Consider the following 20471-nt stretch of genomic DNA (forward strand, 5'->3'; position numbering starts at 1 on the left):
TTCGGCCAGGCTCGCAAAAATATTCGACCTTTCTCAGCTGTGCCCGGCGTCCGCGCCCGGCCCCGGGAACAGGAACCCCGGGCATCTCGACTAGTGACGAACAAGATCACGTGGGGCATTCGACTGGATCACGATAGCCAATCCACGTTCGACAAGTAAGAATCGCTGTACGCATGCAGGCTCACACGTCGTCAGGATCAAGAGATCGCCTGCTTTGGGACCGATTGATTCACATCCAAGTTTGACCTTCATCATGGCTGTTTGGAAATTGTTGACAGTGCTTCTGTTGGCAGGGTTCGCCCTTGCCGAGGAGAGTGATGTCCTTGATTTGACCGACGACACATTCGACTCTGCGTTGAAAGACACGGATTTGGCACTTGTTGAGTTTTTCGCACCATGGTGAGTTTGAGGTTTAACTGCAAGTCGTACCAAGCTCTCGTTCATCTAACCAAAAATGGTAATCATCATGGGTTTTGGCACAGGTGTGGTCACTGTAAGAGATTGGCACCTGAATACGAGAGAGCTGCCACCAGACTGAAGGCTAACGACCCCCCAGTAACACTCATCAAGGTACAGTCTACACTGTTATGTTGAGAATGGCATCACTGCAGAGTCACTCTGAGGGAGACCTTATTCTCTCAGATAAAGTGTCAAAATGCATTAAATTTAAAATTCTCCAAGAATCATTAGCACGGAAGAATATTTAATTAAGGCATCATGATTATGGACACCATTCATTGTGAATAATAGTGTTGTTTCTTGTCGTGCACTTCTTGCGAATACTAATCTCACTATAAGGGAAGTACCGGCAACCTGCACACACGGTGTCACTGCATTGGCCTTCTTCACTGGTGACATGTTCTCATCGTAGAGAGAGGACAGTGCATGCACACACACACACTCATCACACTCGGCAACCAAAAATAGAGGTGCGCGGGTTATTCCCAGACATTTTGGGAACTTTAGGGGAATTCTATGGATATTTGGCCAAATCCATTGACCTTCAGAAGAATTTTGGGGAGTTCTGTCAATTTTGACCTGCCAGAGAGCGAGCACGTGTCCATGGACGTACGTACATGTGTAGATCTGTAGATCCTGCATGCAGCAATAGTGCAAATCAGTGATCACGTGCCTGGCTGCCATCTTTTTTACTAAAGTGCATGTGCAAGGCACACTTCGTGCTGGTTTTGTTGGATGGAGTAGGAGAATTCTTGAGAATTTTTCGAGGTTTTTGGAGAATACTTTCGAATTTCCGCGAGAAATGCCAAAAAAACATAATATCGGGTGCGTGCGGGCATAATCTGCGTCCGCCTACCCAGAATGAGTGCCCTTGCAACATAAACATAATTGTTAGTTGAACCCAAAGCAGGGTTTAGTACAACCCTGTATCTACCATGTACAGAGTGCAAATAATGTGTATGGGTTTGTCACGTGATGTAAATTCTAACGTCGCAGACCCCATAGCTGGAGTTCCACACTCTTGCTTATACTGAAAAGCGGGAAACATTTGGGTTGGTTTTGGTTTGATATTTGCGAGCCGGGGCCAATTTCCTTATGGAAAATCGTGGAAATGTTTGCGATTGGAGTCCTTATTTTTATTTTTACTAAAATTCTACGCCTCTCACCGGCTTTCTTTTGCTTTTTCACACCCATCGCGGTCGTTTCCAGATCGCAAAGGTTCCCGGGTTTAAATGTCCCTGAAAAATTGAACTATGCTGACACTTTTCTGCAATACACCTTGGTGTATGAAGTGGCTCGGTTATAGTTGTGACACCTAGTGGCACAAGCGAAACTAACTTCCTTGAAGCTGGTTCTGTTTCTCAACACAAGTGTATGGCTGGTGGTAAAGCGGATGTGTGAACTTTACTTCATCTAGTGGTGGAGTGAGAAGATATTAGTGACACAAGTGATAAAAACTCCATTCACCGCATCCATTTCATCATGTGACAGATCCTCGAAGTAAATAAATATGCAGCACGTGGAACATAAGGCTTGCGAGGAACACTCGACCACGGTCAAGAACATACTGGTACTACTTAGGGGTCATCGCAATAGTCGTTGTCGTCCCTGAAACGAACATCATTCATTTCGGGGGGGGGGGGGGGTGCGAGCCAAATTGCAAGTAGACCGACATGGTACGTATACCGTAAAATGCCGCCAGAGCGCCCCCACCTCCGCCACCCTTCCAGTAGGCCCAGGTGGGGAGGGGCGGATCGGCGAGTCCTACTTGCCGCATTCGGTACTACATGAAGAAGTACTCGCCTACGAAGGCTATGTATGCGTCTCGTACGCCGACCAAAGGTCAAGAGCAGGGAGGCGTACAGACCCATCAAAACCCATGGTTTGTGCGATCCCTGGTCAAGAGGGTGTGGACTGTTGCGTACATTTCCAACCGGGTCGAGCACGTGTCTGCAGAGGGGCACGGCATCACACTTTACAAAGTCATACGAGGATTCTCACTTCCTTGACAAGAAGTCAGGGATGGGCACATGGGAGATTTGGCGGGCTTTTACGGTACATGTACACGCACGAGCTATCAGCAAAATTTCTTTGTGCATGTATGTTTGTTTTGTCATCAGGTCGACTGTATTGAAAACACCAAAGTCTGCGGCAAACATGGTGTCAATGGTTACCCAACTCTGAAGATTGCCCGCAATGGCAAGATCGCCGGAGACTACAGCGGTCCCCGGGAAGAGAGTAAGTGTTGTGTGACCCTGTTCTGAAGCCCATGCGCTCAGTGTAGCCATTGTAGTAAGTGTGGATAACTACTAACTGTTGTCATCTACTTCACAAGAAATGTAATTCCTGGCACCAGTTCTAGTATGCTAGTTGCAGCACATGTAGCCTCGTCGCCAATTCTGTCTAAATGTGGTATTTATAATGCCATAATTAATATCTCCATTTCCGTATAAATTCTGGTTATATTTTCGTTTTCAAGCCATCCTAACCCTCAGCTTCTATTGCAGACGTCATATTCAAGCCGTATTTTGTCACATTGTGCGCGTTCCCTGATACCTAGCCCAGGCTTATGCTAGAGACTGCACTAGCATGTATGTCATGTGCCCCTTTCATGACTCAAGTGTCTTCTTTCATCGTCGTTGTTGTGATCTTTTTTTTGTAGATGGCATTGTCAGTTATATGCAGAAGCAAGTTGGACCCAGCTCAGTTGGTGAGTTTTGAGTTACGTACAAAGTAGGTTTGAGTCGGTTTCTTTGCTGTTCAGGGGCCCTAACACTCTTGGTCTGTCTTGTTTCCCTTATAATAGCCGCTGAAAAACAATTGTCTTGTGGCTACACAAGTTAGCGATGGTTGTAAGCTTAGCTGGGTTGTTACTCGCAGCAAATTGGCCAGTCATTAGACAACCCGTGTAGCTTTATTGCTGCCAAGATCATTTTTGTTTGGCTAACTGCCACTAATGGACAACCAGAGTTTCACCTGCCACATTGATGTTAGCGTGGCACCAGGTCCAAACTTCATTCAACTCCTGTGACAACCCGGAGTACACACCACAGATACGCACCTTGATCTGGTGGACCTTTTCTGATTCGGGGAGGGGGGGGGGGGGGGGGGGCACTAACCAGTTTTTTCTAGGCTCAGAGGCAGGTATAGTGTGCATTGCTCTACCAGAAAACTCCAAGTATTCTTCAAGCACTTCCCTTAGGTGTATGCACCATTTTATGTATGGTCCAAACGACCAGTATTAATTACAGAGCATATCTGGACTGTTATGTTACTGTGTAGAGCTGAAGGACCAGGCTGCTTTCGACAAATTCACCAAGAATGCCGAGGCATCTGTTGTTGGCTTCTTTGCTCGTGACGATGACTTGAAATCCAAATTCTTGGCCGTTGCCGACACTCTTCGCGAGAGCTTCCGCTTTGCTCACACTAACGACAAGGACCTGCTGAACACTCGCGGCAGAAGGTAGGGTTCGTAGCTCTTCCTTGCCAGCTACTGTCACGGTTGTTTTTAGAGACGCTTGGAGAGTGTGCGTTGTACTTTCCGGTGTGTGTGTGTGTATGTGTGGATTGGTTATACATACTATGGCTAGTTAATAGTAGTTATCCTGAACTTCTACTTCGCTGCTGGCTTCTTGGTTTGTTTTTGTTTTTTCGTGTGCAGCGAGGTTGTCATCTTCTTGCCACCCAAGCTTCACTCTAAGTTGGAGGAGTCCTCAATCACTTTCAAGGGAAAGCCATCTGGTCTGGAGTCGTTCATCAAGGAGAACTTCAATGGCCTTGTTGGCATCTACAACTCCGACACTCAGGCATTCTTCACCCGCCGTCCTCTCATCGTTGCTTACTTTGACTTGGACTACGTCAAGAACCCTAAGGGTAAGATAGCTAGCCTAGTTGCCAGTACTAGGAAGAATGCCCAGATATTCCAGTTTTAGATGGATTTTTGAAGGAAAGACCATACGAACGAAAGTGAAGTCAGCACTCAAAGTTGGAATCTTGACCTGCACCCAAGCATAAGACGCACATGATCAATGGAAGCGCATGCGTTGGGTAGCTTTATTAGTGGCAGCAAGAGTCCATAAACAAGAGTATGCAACTGTGATCTCTTTTCTATGGGCCAGATGCGCGGCGCGCTGCCTTCATTACATCATTGGCACAGTTGAGACTTGTTTGTTGGCCCTGTGAACACTTGTCCCAGCTCGGCTATTTAGTCATGTAGCTTACTGCTTTCCCGTATATGGTATGGATTGTCATTTTACTTCATCCAAAGATCCAATGCATATATCACCTACATATTGTATGCTTGTTGAGACGGTATAGTGTAGTAATCAATGAGTCATGGTTCATTGTTCCTTCCCCTCATCGTTTCTAGAACCTATTTACCTCACTGGCATAGCCATCAGACACAGGGCAATAAGTGTTATTTTTGTCCAACCTTTTCTTATAGGATCCAACTACTGGCGCAACCGTGTCTTGAAGGTTGCCAAGGATTTCAAGAACCAGGCTTACTTTGCTGTTGCATCCAAGGCTGAGCAGCGTGCTGCCCTGGAAGAGGTTGGCCTCGGCTCAGCCACTGGTGATGTTCTTGTTGCTGCCCGTGGTGAGAAGGAGGAGAAGTTCCCCATGTCCGGCAAGTTCAGGTTAGTGTTCTTGTCATCCTACATTCATCTAGTCAGTTTGCTTTGGGGTTTTGTAAACACATCAATGTACTCATTGGTGGTCTGTACTGGCTTGTATCATGATTTATGTGTGGAGGCTAGACTACCTTCCTTTGCTGTAGCTATGCACTGGTGTTGTGTTCTCTGTTCGCTGTACAAGTACTACTCATAGAACAGTTGCATGTCATGGATCCGGCGCCTTTTGGACCGGACGCTGTTGGGAGACTTGAATATTCTGGATAACTGAAGCTACTTGACCCATATTTCTGTATAGGCTGACTTGTTTGTACATAAAGCAGTGTTCAACTTTATGATGTTCACTGTCAACCTTCACTTGAAGCGGGCTGTAAATATACGGTACAGTACTTTCGGGTGCCAAAGAACGGAGAGCTGAGGAACGAACAGGCTAGGATTTCACCAAGCACAGCATAACAATGTATACATGGTGACTCTCAACTGGGCATAGACTGTAGTACATGAAAATAAGAACGGCCTTGGCTAGGAGGCTGATCCCCAGTTTTTCAGCGCCCAACAGTGCCGACTGTCAGGTACCGACAAGCCGAATGATTGAGCGCCGGATAAGCGACACACAACTGTAACTGTATGATCATCTGTGTTCTTTGCTTGTATGTGATCATGGTCTCATTTTTGTGTATGGTTTGTTCAGCGTGGACAACCTGCGTGCCTTCGTCCAGAAGGTTGTCGATGGTGAGCTGGAGGCTTACCTGAAGTCTGAGGATGTACCGGAGACCCAGGGAGCCGTCAAGGTGTGTGCCTCTTCCAGTACTGCGTGCACGTACACACACACACACACACACACACACTCTCTCTCTCTCTCTCTCTCTCTCTTTTTCTCCTCTCTTTTTTCTGTGCGTGTGTGTGTGCTAGAAAGTATTGAAGGCAGTTGCAAGATCTTTTTTGTGACCTATTTTCACGGAAGGAGTTCGACAGATTTCGTTTTCTTTATTGCCTGCCAGTGCTGAGTACGCTCTCTTCATGCACATCCCTTTCTTTCCACCCATGCAGCCTGCTGTGTTTTCACTGTAGAGTACAGTAAGACTGGAGATATGTACTCTGCTCTTGTTGTTGCATTGACACTGTGGTGTTTTGTATTTGTATACTTGTTCCTGCCTCTACACGTTTCTGCTGTAGGTTGTTGTTGCAAAGAATTTTGATGAGCTGGTGAATGACGCGGAGAAGGATGTCCTGATTGAGTTCTATGCACCGTGGTGTGGCCACTGCAAGAGTCTTGAACCCAAGTACAAGGAGTTGGCAGAGCGTCTTGAGGACAGCGAGGGCTTGGTCATTGCCAAGATGGACGCCACTGCTAATGATGTGCCACCTACTTACAGTGTCTCTGGGTAAGCCATTCAGTAGTGTTTTTGCCATGCTATTCATTCCCAGAGAAATTGTGACCAGCCACTTTATGTTAGCTTTGCATGTGGAGCCCAAATGCTGCATGATGTGCACTTAGGAATATGGGGATTCTGAGTAGTAGTTCCAGCCCATCGGCCTTGTTAGGTGTCAGGTGTAAGTACCTCGTTTGCTCTTTCGTTTGTGGAATGGGTCAATTTCCTGGGGTCGTCGGCAAACAGTCGGTCCTTCAGCAGAATTTCTGCAGATGTTTGTGTCACAGGACAGTCATAAATTCAATACGTTGTACTGTCTCTACACATGTATGACCTGTCCGCGTCATGCGAATCCGAACGTGAATTTCGACTTGCTAAACCTCAGTGGTATAATGGCGTGAATAAAACAGTTATTATTGCTGTTCTGTATGCTCTGGTGGATATGTAGTCCCATTTACCTTCTCATGCATTGACATGTCCTGTAATGCTGATTTGTTATACTTGTGTTCAGTTGTGTGTTGTAGTAAAATTTATTATTAACTTGGTTTCTGCACGTGTTGCTTCTTGTTCTGTGTGTCCCTCAGATTCCCAACTATCTTCTTCAGAAAGGCTGGTGCCGGCGCTCCTGTCAAGTATGAGGGTGGTCGCGAGGTTTCTGACTTTGTCTCCTACCTGAAGAAGAACGCCCGTAACCCTGTTGTCGATGGACAGAAGAAGAGCAAGAAGTCGAAGAAGAGCAAGAAGGGCAAGGAGGAGCTGTAAATGCACACTGCTCCCTTACCCTTTCTTTCTTCTAGGATGGTGTAGTACCAGGTTTTTTTCATTCCTGCGCAGACGCCAGCAGCAATGCTCCTACATATAATACTCGTCCAGAGCTGCTGCTGTTGCTTCTGCTCTGATCAATGTTGAGTATTATTAGTGCAGCAGTGTTCAGTGTTTTATTTACTCAACACTGCTGCTGCTGCTGCTGCTGCTGTATTGCCTTTTCTCTAGCTGGTGTGATGGCAACTGCGCTTGCCACCAAGTGCTGCTGCTGCTGCCTACACTCACTCCTATTTGCTCCAGCTCTATCTTGGTTGACAACTCGTATTATACATCATTTGAGCTACTTTGCGCTGAGATTTGCGTTTGCTGTTTTTTTCCTACCTCTTGCATTTACTAAAACTATCTTCCTAACAACAGCCCAACATGTCCTGTGTTTGTGCAGTGCACAAATTGCATTTTGCATGGGAACCACGTTTTTTGGTTGCAGTAGTAGAGTTACCACCAGGTTACACTTCACGGAACATGGTTCTTCACCAAAGCTGAACCTGCATGACAATGTGATTTTCAGGGGGTGAACAGTACTCCAATATTCGATCAGAGTACTCAAACCTGGGGTGTCGCTGCAAACTTTTACCCCCAGTTATCAGCATGGATAAATTGTGCACACTCCGAGAGTACCGGCACTACTGACAACTGACAGTATGCACTCTTCACAGAAGTTGCAATGGCAGTCTAGTCGTGCGCCCAAGAACATTGTTTCCAAGGGGTTATGGGACGTTCTTAGAAACAATTCGTACGTATATAAAACAACCCAACAGTACGCTTGCACATGAAATATAAACCATCATACAAACCTCGGTTTGTATGTCGGTTTATATTTCACGTACAAGCGTACTAGTACATAGTGGGATGTATTATACCAAGAGTGCATAAACACATGGACTCTTGATTATACTTATGCTGACCGTCATACAAACTGACAGTCAACTTCTTCCTGTTTCTATGGTGGCGGTCTATATGGGGTTTGTATGAGGTTTATATGCCCAGTATAAGCCGCCAGCATGATGGGCAAGTTGACTGGAAGTTTGTATGAAAGGTCAGCATAATGTATCATATCTATCCCGAAAGCAGCCGGAAAACCAACATGGCCGTTCTTACGGTACTGACAACTAACAGCAAGAGTATGATTATACTCAGGCTGACAGTATACACTCTTCACAGTATACACTCTTCATAGAAGTTGGTACATACGCAGTCGAGTCGTGCGTCCAAGAACGTTGTTTCCAAGGGGATAGCCTGGGACCATCTTGTTTGTTTTTTCAGCAATCTGGCTGCGTTCGTATAGCACATTCTTGCGTGACGTATGATTTACTGCACGAGTACAAACGAGTACAAGGGCAATACCGGCTGATACATGACCGAACGGCGCCAGCCGTGAGGTCATGTATCAAGCCGGTATTGCCCGTGTACGAGTGCGTACGGGGCGCAGTAAATCATTTATTGCATGCTTGACCCAAACATTCCAGAAAATGGAGAGAAACCTTTCCGACTTTCTCAGTCTCCCGAGTCCCGACACACTTGTTCAGTGGTAAACGTCGTTTGTGGTTTTGAAATTCTCTATTTCTTTACGATATCGATGGTGTTGTTGTTCGTGATTGAGCACTGCGTGTAGGAACAGGAACTGAAAGTGGGATGGGCTCCACAACTTCGTCTCGAACGCATTCAGTTCGCAGGCGCGTGCTCGGCGATGGGCACGGGGGGCACGTGCACCCCCCAAAAATTTTCAATCTGGGTAATTGCAATTGTAATGTATGCAAATATGCTCTAAAATTCAAGAAAGGTTGCAAACAAACTGCAGAAAATTGCCGGGGGGGGGCTCCCCTCGGCTCCCGTGCACCCCCCCCCCCTAGTTGGGGGGCCGAGCACGCCCCTGGTTCGTCTAGTTCGTCGGCTGCTCATCAACGCATCGATATCGATGTCAAGGTTGCATTCACCTTCTCAGTTCTGAGGCGGCTGGTTCAGGTGGCTGGAACAAGTAAGTTATTGTCCGCTCAGTTACATGCGCGCGTGTGTGGTCTGTCATTCTCGTGCTTTGTAGTTTGTAGTCAGATCAAGTTGCTGTTTTGTGTTTCAAATTTGAAACTCCGAACAGTAGACACTTGATCTGATCACGAACCACAAAGTACAAGAATGACAGTCCGCATGCGCGCGTACATGTAACTGAGCGGGCAATAACTTACTTGCCGGGCAATACCGAGAAATACAGACCGCTGAGCAAGAGCGCTCATTGGCTGTAGTACAGGCAACCCTCACGTGACATGCAATAATCTACCGTATGCCATGCGCCAGGATTAACAACGCTGCTAGAGAGGACAAGAAAACTGAATTATTCCAATTTACCGTAGGCGCTCAGATGGCGAAAATGATACATTGATTTTGCGCAGCTGATGATACATAATTCCGTAATCCCACCTGCATCAAGTTCAACAGTGTCTGAGGAGAGCTACATTTTGGAGGATCAGGACTATTTTTCAAAGCACAAGTCGATCTTTTAAGTGCATCACTGGTAGATGGAGAAAAGTAGATTCGTTCGTTTGTTGAATTGGTGTGTGAGCGAATAATTGTTCGGGGAAATCACAGTTACATTAGAGAGGTTCCGCACTACGTAAAAGTGAGCAACTTTAGGTTAGTGGGTGGGAAAAACCCGTGAATTTGCGAGTTTGCACTCCACTTACGGAAAGTTGTCTACGTAGAGTACGTAGATAGGGCTCTGATAACGTAGCTGATCCGTAAGTGGATTGGGGTACAAATTTATGACTCTCTCCCCAGGTCGATCTGGTCGTACACTGCCGCGTTGGGAGTTGCCAAGGGCAGCTACGTGATTTGAAAACTCCGTATGGCGGAACACAGATGCGCATGCAGTTTACGTAAGACTTTCCGTAGATCGACTACGTGTTTTACTAACGTAATTACGTTATGCGGAACCTCTCTATTGTTACCCCACTACTGATCAGTAGTGATTACAGTATTTTGGAACTATTGCCCAATGTGCACACTATGCACACCATGTTAGTTCCGTGTATGCACCACAGCACATGCAACAAACAGCAGTCTCCTCACAGGCAGCCATGGCAGTACTGGTATCGCTGCTATCCAATCCACACAGTCATGAAACATGTAATCATGATGTGGAAAGCAGTACGTGAGGAGTGTGAAGCATGTACAATCGTGTTTAGCAGTGCCTTCAGTGCGTCGGCAGAGTAGAAGCAAGGCCTTCCAACACCCTGCCAGCACACAGCACACAGCACACTGCTGAACAGCCTACTGGCAGCATAAATAGTCAGTACGCGTGGTGGCTATATCTGCATGACAGACCCAAGGTTGATGCAAGACCAACAGGGCATAGTGTGGTGACACACTGGTCAGGAATACAATGCTACTGTTCTTACTGTTCTTGTACAGTGCAGCACTGCACAAACAACAGCAGCAGCAGCAGTAACCGTAGCTAGCGTTGCCTTGTGCCTAGTGCTGAACTGTACTGTATCATACTGATAACAGCCAGTGCACAGCCATAGCCCAGCTAGCACACGTTGCTGCACGGGTATCAGCAGAGACACTGACTTGTCATACCTTGATAGACCTTGCCATGAATGAATCCTTGCAGTAGTACAATGGCAGCATGTCAGTGTCACACAGCACCGTGTCAGGTGCCATATCCACTCTCAGAGAACTGCATACGGATACGAGTCATACTCATAGTGCAGGCATGGTACTCAGCGAGATGGTCAAGTCCACCACCAGTTGATGATCACTCAGAGAGCCGGGCCAGACCGCACTGGGATGCACTGGAGTAACATGTAGCTGTGCTGTGCTGGTGAGCAATGTCCCGCACATCTTGTTTGTCTCATAGTGGACAGTAGCACATCCTAAGCATGGCCTAAGGCAGCAGAAGAAAGGGACCAATAGCCCATCAGCACCAAGCCACACACTGCTTCACGTTTGCAACAGGAATACTAGTGCAGTATTATTATTATGCCAACGCAGAAACACCGGTCTTATCTATGACAAACATTGACAATACAGCAGCACATGGCTGTCCAGGTGCGTCGCCGAAACTGCCTGTGAGGGGGTTTCAGATAAGGGTCCAGGGTAGTCCAACGGCGGAGTTGAGGTGGGTAGAGCCCTCTTGCGGCAGTTGCCAACAGTTTTAATGTGTATCTTTAAAATCCAAATTCCAAGCTTCTGAGAGGCCCAATCTGGGATGTAACATTACCACGTAACATGCAAGAGAACTTTTAAAGAAGAAAAATGCAACCATGTGACGTCCTGGATATGAATACTTGTCCCTTCCGGTGATTGCATGCCACAATCGCGAGCGTGTCTGAGCGCAATTCAGCCCCTCGCGCTACACACTGGAGGAGGTTTCCCGGCAAACTGGAAACACTGACGGCTACACACCTGACTGTCTATTATTCCAGAAGAGAAGACTGTGCTATGCAAACATACATCTTACAACTGTACTTTGAAGTACGTAGTGCAGCAGTAGTGTGGTAGTAGTGTGGTAGTAGAGTGGTAGTAGTGTGGCAGTAGTGTGGCAGAGGGTGTGCACAAAGTAAAGCAAGTAGCCGCATATACAGTGGTAGTAACACATGAGCACACCGATTATTGTGCCAACAACAACAACAACAACAACAACAACAACAACAACAACACACACCTTCTCATTGCACCATAGAGGTGCCCCTTCTCACATCTTCCCAGATGCCTGCATCTGTCTCTTCATGGCCTCTTCATCCATATACATTGAGGTTAGCTTCTTGCCAATGCTCTCATGGATTTCTAAGTACTTTGCCACGCAGCGATCAAGACACACCGCCTCTCCCTTTGTGATGTCTCCTTCTCTGTACTTGGCTGGGATGCACTTGGTATGACATGCTTGTGTAAGCCTGAACAGATAGAGAGACACAGACAGACAGATACACATATACAGGCAGACACACAGACACACAGACACACAGACAGACACACAGACAGACACACAGACAGACACACAGACAGACACACAGACGGACAGACACACGCACACATGGTGTGACTGTACAGATCTCACACAGCTACAAGTAAAACATTTCAAATAATGGCTCTACCGATATATCTGGCTTGGCTGCTGGTGCCCTGCCCCTGCCCCCCCCCCCCCCCCCCCCATCCACACACACACACACACACACACCGCCAACAATCATGAACAGTGATTGGGCTCCTCAGCTTAGCCAAATCGATCATAACAGAATATCTGTGCATGTAGCTGTGGAAATAGAAAAGTATTTTCACTGGGCTCCACAAGTGCTAGAAGCATGAAGGCTATTCAGACATTCAGAATCATAGAAAAAGAGAATTCGCCGGGTGCCTACGGCAAGTATCGACGGCAAGAGTACATAACCCCCACTCTTGCCGACGGGCATGCTGACGATATGCTGACACTCTCTGCAGGCTCTGCATGACTGGTGGATGATCCTGTCAGGCAACTCCTGATACCGGTATGTGCGATGGATGAAGCTGGCCAACCTACCCACCTCCAACATCGGTCAGATGCTTTAGTAATAACTCAGGGGCGTCGGAAGGTAATTTAGTGTGGTACGGTCAGCCATCTAAAGTACAATTTATGCGTGAGGGAGGGGTGGCTGAGCCGAAAATTTGGAAATTTAGAGCCCACGTAAGTGCATTTTGTTGATTCACGGGGTACTTGGGGCAAATAGTGGTATGGTCAATACCATCGTGACTGTAGCGTGTCCAACGCCCCTGAATGTACACCTGCAATGACTATGTGCATGAGCACAGTTTGCCCAATCCTGATCATCCACACATGTACAGTTTAAAGAGTTGGTGGACAAGCCGTTGATTATTCACTCTCATTGTAATATCAAAAGGTATTCTTTCTAGACCAAAGAGTGGTATATTTGATAACATTTAATAACGATAGAAATTTTTTACGATACTTCTCCAGACGTTTCGTTGTTCTGAACAACATCGTCAGTGGATAAAGAATGGAGGGCTTTGGGTGGTGGCACGGGTTAATAGGGAGTGATGGTGGTGAGATGAGGTGAGGTGAGAAGGTGAAGGTGGGAAATACATGTATCTAAGTTAATGGTGAAGGTTAGGTGCGGGTCGATACAGGTGGGAAGGGGTACACCCTTCGGGTAGAAGTGTAGGTTGGTAGAAGGTGTTGGTGTGCGTAGAAGGTGGAGTGGTGTAACGGAAGTGTCGGGTTGTTAAATGTGGGAGAGAGTCTGGGTAGGGTGTGGATCAGCAATAGGTGTTCGTGTATGTGGTGGGTAGAATTGGCAAGAGGTGTGTGTGTGTGTGTGTGTGTGTGTGTGTGTGCGTGCGAAAAAGAGTAAGGTAGTGAGTATTGGTATGCGTGGAAGGAAGATGTGACAGAAGGTGTGCGCTATAGGCAAGGGGTGCAGGAATATTCTGAGGTGGTGGGTGGGACTAAAACAGGAGGTTGTGATTCATCTAGTGATATATATAATATCAGCGATAGCAGCAGTATATACAAAGAGGTGTGTGTGTGTGTGTGTGTGTATGCGTGTGCGTTTGCAAGCTTTTTGGTAGTGTAGTGTGTTTGGGGGGGGGGGGGGGGGGGGGAGAGAGCACCGGGTGCGGGTGTTCTTCTTCTATTGCGATCATTTTCGGATGGGTTGGCAGATAGTGGATGGTGGTAGGCAAGTTATGCCAAGAATCCAGTTCCCATATCTTCTTTTCTTCTGTTGATAGTTGGTTTCTTGTCGCGAATGGCATATGCCTCACGGATCCGGAGCCTCAGCTCATCCCTCTCCGTGAGCTGAGCAATCTCGTACATAATCTCTGGGGTGGCGTTCGGGTGTTCCCTGGCGTAGTGCACACCGAATGCAGACTTCTTGTCATGAGATTTTGCAGCATTTGTGTGCTCTTGGGCCCGGGTGTGCACTTGCCTCCCAGTCGAGCCGACGTATCTCTCGTGACAAAGGTGGCATGTAGCTTCGTACACGGCAAATCTGCAGGTGCACTTCTTCCTGAACATAGGGCATTCGCGCATTCTGCATTTTTCCGGTTCTCCTTTTTTCTTCGTGAGTTCTTGGATGGTTGGGGGTCGAGGGTTAACGAGGCGTGCCGTTATGCCGTTTTTCTTAAGTGCCTGTCGTACTTGGCCGTTAACCTTGTCGGAGATGTACGGTATTCTAAATACCAGTTGTTTCCCTTTTGTTTGTTTACTTGTGTTTCTTCTTCGGGCTCGCGCTTTGATGATGTGTTCTGCGGAATAGCCGTTCCCTGCAAGTTTATCTGAGATGAGGCGTCTGGCTTCCTCCGCAAACTCAGGCGTGCTGTTGTCTTGTGCTCGTTTGTATTCATTGTTAATGACCGCCATCTTAACCGCCGTTGGATGGTGGGAATCTGCGTGTAGTGTTATCCCTTTGTTTGCTTCTTTTACGTAGAGCTTGTGTGTGACTTTGCCGTCAGGAAGAATCTTTAGTCTGATATCCAGGATTGGTAGGAAACCATCTTTGTCCGGCAACTCCAGTTCAAACTTGATTGTCGGATGTTTTCCGTTGAGTTTGGTCAGTAGAGATTGTGCTTCCGCAGGAGTGTCAACTGCGGTTCCCGAGTCGTCTACATAGCGGACGAACACTGGCAATGGCGGCGAGATGTTTCTGTAAATGTGGCGCTGTTCAAAGCGGTCCATGACGATGATAGCTATTGTGCCGCTGAGTCTGCTGCCCATCGCCAATCCCCTTGTCTGTTTGAATGTTCCAAGGGTTGGGTGTTGGAACACGTTGTTATATAGAATCAGCCCGAGTAGCTCTTTTAGGTCGACCGGTGTGAGGGAGTAGGTATTGATTTTGAAGTGGTTCGCGTATTCGAGGACGGTGCTGATTCCTTCTTCAATGCCAATGTTTGTGTACAGCGAGATCACGTCGAATGAGATGGGGATTTTCTTCTTCAGTTTGTTTTCGTTGCTCGTAAATTGGGCTATTAGGTCCCGCGTGCTGCTAATGTGGGCGCTCACGTTAAGCAGCAATGGCTTGAAGATGAAATGGAGGATCCAACCGAGTCTTTCGAAAATGCCGCCTGATCCCGAGACGATTGGGCGAATCTTGAGAGATTTCTTGTGTGTTTTCGGCAGTGCGTAGAACCGTTGCGTTCTTGCGCAGGGTGGCGTATTGAGTCGTCTGATGATGATCTTGGGGAAATCTCTGCTTCTGAGAATTTTCTCTAGAGCTTTGTTGATGGTGAGGCGCAGTGTCGGTGTTGGATCTTTCTGAAGCTTGCAATATGTTGTTGAGTCGGCGAGGTGCTCCCTGCACAGTTCCTGCATGTCCTCCGCCTTCATGATCACCATCTCGCCTCCTTTATCACTTCGAGTGACCACGATGTCCTCACGTTCTCGTAGTTCTTTAAGCGCATGCCGGTCTGCGTGGGAGATGTTGGGTTTAGGATTCTGCCATTTCCCCGCCGTTCTCATAATGCGCTCCATGTCCGTGATGAAACCTTTGATGGATCGCTCGGCTGGGTCTATGTCCCGTGGCGGTGCTTTTCTCCTGATCTTGAACGGACATTCTGATTTGATAGGGTCGAAGGTTCCACCAATACCGGTTCCGGTTCTCTCCCCAGCGGCTTTCCATCGAATGCCGTATGCGAGTACAGCGATCTCCGTCTGTAACTTCTGTTGCAGTCCTTTCTTGGTGAATTTCGGTGTGATGGCGAATTTTGGGCCTTTTGCTAGAAGCGACACTGCCTGTTCGGATACACTGATATCTCCCAGTATACTGACTCTCTGTGTTAGGTTCCTGTGTCTCTCAGTGACGTTGTCTGGCATCGAGGTCTGAGGGCTGTTCGGCACGCAGCCGGGTCCCAGTAGTAGTGTACCGTCTGGTTGTTCTCGGGATTCTGTTAGTCTCTTGAATTTCTGCTTCAAGGATGATTTCCATTTTGTCTTGCTGGCATGGGCTGCTGCGTTGACCAGATCATTTAGTCGCTGGTATTGGTCGCTTCTCCGGTGCATGGATGCCTGCAGCTTGTTGGCCTTGGATTTCGAGGCGTGGATGGCATGGTATTCCGCGCGTATGAGTTGTCCGAGTATTCGTCTTTCGGTTTTGCGTTGATATCGTTGTGTATAAGCCAGGTTCTTGATGGCTGTTGGGAAGCGGATTGGGTTGTGTAACGCGGGTGGACATATACCAGCGTTTCTGCAGCGCCGAAGAAAGATCACATGTACAGTTTGCCCAATCCTGATCATCCACACATGTACAGTTTGCCCAATCCTGATCATCCACACATGTACAGTTTGCCCAATCCTGATCATCCACACATGTACAGTTTACCCAATCCTGATCATCCACACATGTACAGTTTGCCCAATCCTGATCATCCACACATGTACAGTTTGCCCAATCCTGATCATCCACACATGTACAGTTTGCCCAATCCTGATCATCCACACATGTACAGTTTGCCCAATCCTGATCATCCACACATGTACAGTTTACCCAATCCTGATCATCCACACATGTACAGTTTGCCCAATCCTGATCATCCACACATGTACAGTTTACCCAATCCTGATCATCCACATATGTACAGTTTGCCCAATCCTGATCATCCACACATGTACAGTTTGCCCAATCCTGATCATCCACACATGTACAGTTTGCCCAATCCTGATCATCCACATATTATGTACAGTTTAACCAATCCTGATCATCCACATATGTACAGTTTGCCCAATCCTGATCATCCACACATGTACAGTTTGCCCAATCCTGATCATCCACACATGTACAGTTTACCCAATCCTGATCATCCACACATGTACAGTTTACCCAATCCTGATCATCCACACATGTACAGTTTGCCCAATCCTGATCATCCACATATGTACGGTTTGCCCAATCCTGATCATCCACACATGTACAGTTTGCCCAATCCTGATCATCCACATATGTACAGTTTGCCCAATCCTGATCATCCACACATGTACAAGTACAGTTTACCCAATCCTGATCATCCACACATGTACAGTTTGCCCAATCCTGATCATCTCAGTTTACCCAATCCTGATCATCCACACATGTACAGTTTGCCCAATCCTAATCATCCACATATGTACAGTTTGCCCAATCCTGATCATCCACACATGTACAGTTTGCCCAATCCTGATCATCCACACATGTACAGTTTGCCCAATCCTGATCATCCACACATGTACAGTTTACCCAATCCTGATCATCCACACATGTACAGTTTACCCAATCCTAATCATCCACACATGTACAGTTTGCCCAATCCTGATCATCCACACATGTACAGTTTGCCCAATCCTGATCATCCACACATGTACAGTTTGCCCAATCCTGATCATCCACACATGTACAGTTTACCCAATCCTGATCATCCACACATGTACAGTTTGCCCAATCCTAATCATCCACACATGTACAGTTTGCCCAATCCTGATCATCCACACATGTACAGTTTACCCAATCCTGATCATCCACACATGTACAGTTTGCCCAATCCTAATCATCCACATATGTACAGTTTGCCCAATCCTGATCATCCACACATGTACAGTTTACCCAATCCTGATCATCCACACATGTACAGTTTACCCAATCCTAATCATCCACACATGTACAGTTTGCCCAATCCTGATCATCCACACATGTACAGTTTGCCCAATCCTGATCATCCACACATGTACAGTTTGCCCAATCCTGATCATCCACACATGTACAGTTTACCCAATCCTGATCATCCACACATGTACAGTTTGCCCAATCCTAATCATCCACACATGTACAGTTTGCCCAATCCTGATCATCCACACATGTACAGTTTACCCAATCCTGATCATCCACACATGTAGAGACAGTCCTGCTCAATGAAATCCGATTGTGTGAGTCCAGTACGCACCCGGCGTGCTATTGACTCGGACCGGATTTCATTGAACAGCACATCAGCACAACATGGAGTACAGTCAGACCTCGCATAACCGCACACATCCGTTTTCCACAAATATATCCGGATAGTCGAGGGAACCGGATAATCGAACACACATACTGTATGTATGCATGACATATGCTGTAAATCGGTAACCAGCGATTTTCTTCCAGATGGCGAGGGATCCGGATAAAAGAGGACCGGATAAGCGAGGTCTGACTGTATGTTAAGATACCAGTATCCAACCTAGGCTGCGTTCGTTTTTGTCTACTACTTGATAGTGTAGAGTAGAGTAGTGTAGAGTAGAGTAGAGTAGAGTAGAGCGGATGTTGGAAAAAGAAAAAGGCTGTAAATGGTAGTTTATGAATACAGATCTACCCATTTCGGTAGAACGGTAATTTTTAAAAGTACAGTGTAGGATATTTTGTGGAAAGCAGCTCTCGTGTCCGCACAAGTACAGAAACAATGTAGCTCTCGTGTCCGCACAAGTACAGAAATAATGTAGCTCTCGTGTCCGCACAAGTACAGAAATAATGTAGCTCTACCAGTTCTAGCGACTTCTACCAGCCTCAATATTTATTTTCGGCTATTTTCGGCCTGGACAGTTTTGACCGAATATTTCTTGCGGCTAAAATTTTGTTTTCCAAGGTTTAGTGGGACAGTGTGAAAAGACAGCAGCAGCAAAGTGGAAATTTAAATACTAGTACGGCCAAAATGTGTTTTAGCCCTGGGAAGCCGACATGTAAACGCGCCGAAAATTTGTAGACTTACAGAAGCGATTGTTTCTCTTGTTCTTTCAGTGATCATGGTGATGTAATCCAACTAACGAACATCACAAGAAAACGTTCTTGGATAATTTTTAAGGTACCCAAGAACATGAAATCCTTCCTTTACTATTGAGTGTGCACGTGTGTGTGTGTGTGTGTGTGTGTGTGTGTGTGTGTGTGTGTGTGTGTACGTGTGTGTGTGTATGTGTGTATCAGCGATGACTCACAAATCATTCGTTCATAGCATTATTTAAAGTATTATCTCCACATCGAATATTCGTCTACCGGTACTTTTAATTGTGTACTTTAGAGAAAATGTGAACAAACTATCACATTTTCTTTTTGTGGGTTACACATGCTCAGAAAAACAAGAACAAAACCATTGAAACAAACACGTTGATATTGAAACATGCATGCCGGACTGGTGGAAACCATTACTAGACGTGCTATTATATAAATGAAACACGAAAAAATAGTACATGGCTAGACTCGTTCATTTCAATGGCTTTCATATTACCTGCTGTACATATCAGTCATAACTTCCACCTCTAAGTCAGCCACTTGCCGTTGCTGATTGGCATCCATTGCGACAGAACAGGAGCAACTTCCACAATGCTGAAATTTAAATCAATGTACATTACTGGTATTGCGTTCTCAAACTCAAACAGCAAACTCTCAACGCAAAACATCTTGGATTTTCATTGAGCAGATCAGAGGGATCCCCCCCCCCCCGGGCTCCAGGCCGAGCGTAGTCCCCCCCCCCCCCGCCCCCCTCCCCCGTCTACTACAAAGGCCCGGCAAGCTATGTCCAAATAAATACTATAAATTAATAAATTGTTGCAAGTGGAAGTGCCCGTTGTGTCAAAAATGGGAATGATCCCACTTTGGAAAGTGTCTTGTCCTACTTTCAGAAGAGAGAGTGTTCTCAAATAATTGGTGTGTCATCATGGTCATTGTTTAGCAAAATTGTAAAAATTTACAATTTTGTTAAACAATGACCATGAGTTGGGAATGCAATGAATTGAAAATGACCATGATGACACACCATCACAAACTATAATTTTTTGTAGTATTGGATATTCGGCCATCAATGCAATGTTCTGTGATCGCAGTGACCAGTGCAGTGGTGACTGCATTGTATGCTACGAAAGCAGTGTTTTTGAATTAATTGTAACTAGTGGCTGTGTCATACGGTGGCATAGCATCGCAATGTTTTCGTTCTCAAAGAGTGTATTCCGTGACCTACTGTTCTTCATTATTGTCTTTAGTGATGGCAAGACGGCTTGACCTCATCCAAAGGCCCTGCGGAAGCAATTCACTGCCCTCCTCGACCCCCCTCCTCGTCCATTGAGGGGCCTATTAATTTTGACAGATTTTACACAAAATGGCAAAACACCCACCGCTATTTATACCGACGTGGCAGGGAGAATTAAATTATAGGCATCAAAATGTTCTGGTCAATGTCGATCTATGATAAACTGGCTCTAATAATTATT

General features: G+C 46.4%; 2 protein-coding genes across 2 annotated transcripts; one reads left to right on the plus strand and one right to left on the minus strand.

Annotated features, from left to right (window-relative positions):
- Positions 1–217: 217 nt before the first annotated feature.
- Positions 218–7644, plus strand: LOC135819387 (protein disulfide-isomerase A3-like). The gene is made up of 10 exons (XM_065332589.1): positions 218–399; positions 483–570; positions 2580–2697; positions 3122–3169; positions 3742–3922; positions 4121–4332; positions 4904–5096; positions 5782–5881; positions 6267–6475; positions 7048–7644. Exons 1-10 carry the CDS (start codon positions 254–256, stop codon positions 7223–7225), a joined length of 1473 nt encoding a protein of 490 aa, XP_065188661.1. The 5' UTR covers positions 218–253; the 3' UTR covers positions 7226–7644.
- A 2716-nt stretch (positions 7645–10360) lies between these two features.
- Positions 10361–19696, minus strand: LOC135819389 (mitochondrial import inner membrane translocase subunit Tim10-like). The gene is made up of 3 exons (XM_065332592.1): positions 19493–19696; positions 11946–12174; positions 10361–11165 (listed from the first exon to the last, which is right to left on the minus strand). Exons 1-2 carry the CDS (start codon positions 19558–19560, stop codon positions 11976–11978), a joined length of 267 nt encoding a protein of 88 aa, XP_065188664.1. The 5' UTR covers positions 19561–19696; the 3' UTR covers positions 10361–11165; positions 11946–11975.
- Positions 19697–20471: the final 775 nt, after the last annotated feature.

Source organism: Sycon ciliatum, chromosome 6, assembly GCF_964019385.1.
Source record: "Sycon ciliatum chromosome 6, ocSycCili1.1, whole genome shotgun sequence".
NCBI classification, from domain to species: Eukaryota; Metazoa; Porifera; class Calcarea; order Leucosolenida; family Sycettidae; genus Sycon; species Sycon ciliatum.

Bases quoted from the DNA above. Each gene is read 5' to 3' on its own strand.
- LOC135819387 (XM_065332589.1), top strand. From the start codon at position 254: ATGGCTGTTTGGAAATTGTTGACAGTGCTTCTGTTGGCAGGGTTCGCC. The intron at 3,170-3,741 runs GTGAGTTTTGAG...GTTACTGTGTAG, and splicing joins AGTTGGACCCAGCTCAGTTG to AGCTGAAGGACCAGGCTGCT. The intron at 5,097-5,781 runs GTTAGTGTTCTT...TGGTTTGTTCAG, and splicing joins CCCATGTCCGGCAAGTTCAG to CGTGGACAACCTGCGTGCCT.
- LOC135819389 (XM_065332592.1), bottom strand. From the start codon at position 19,560: ATGGATGCCAATCAGCAACGGCAAGTGGCTGACTTAGAGGTGGAAGTT. The intron at 12,175-19,492 runs GTAATATGAAAG...CTATCTGTTCAG, and splicing joins ATGACTGATATGTACAGCAG to GCTTACACAAGCATGTCATA.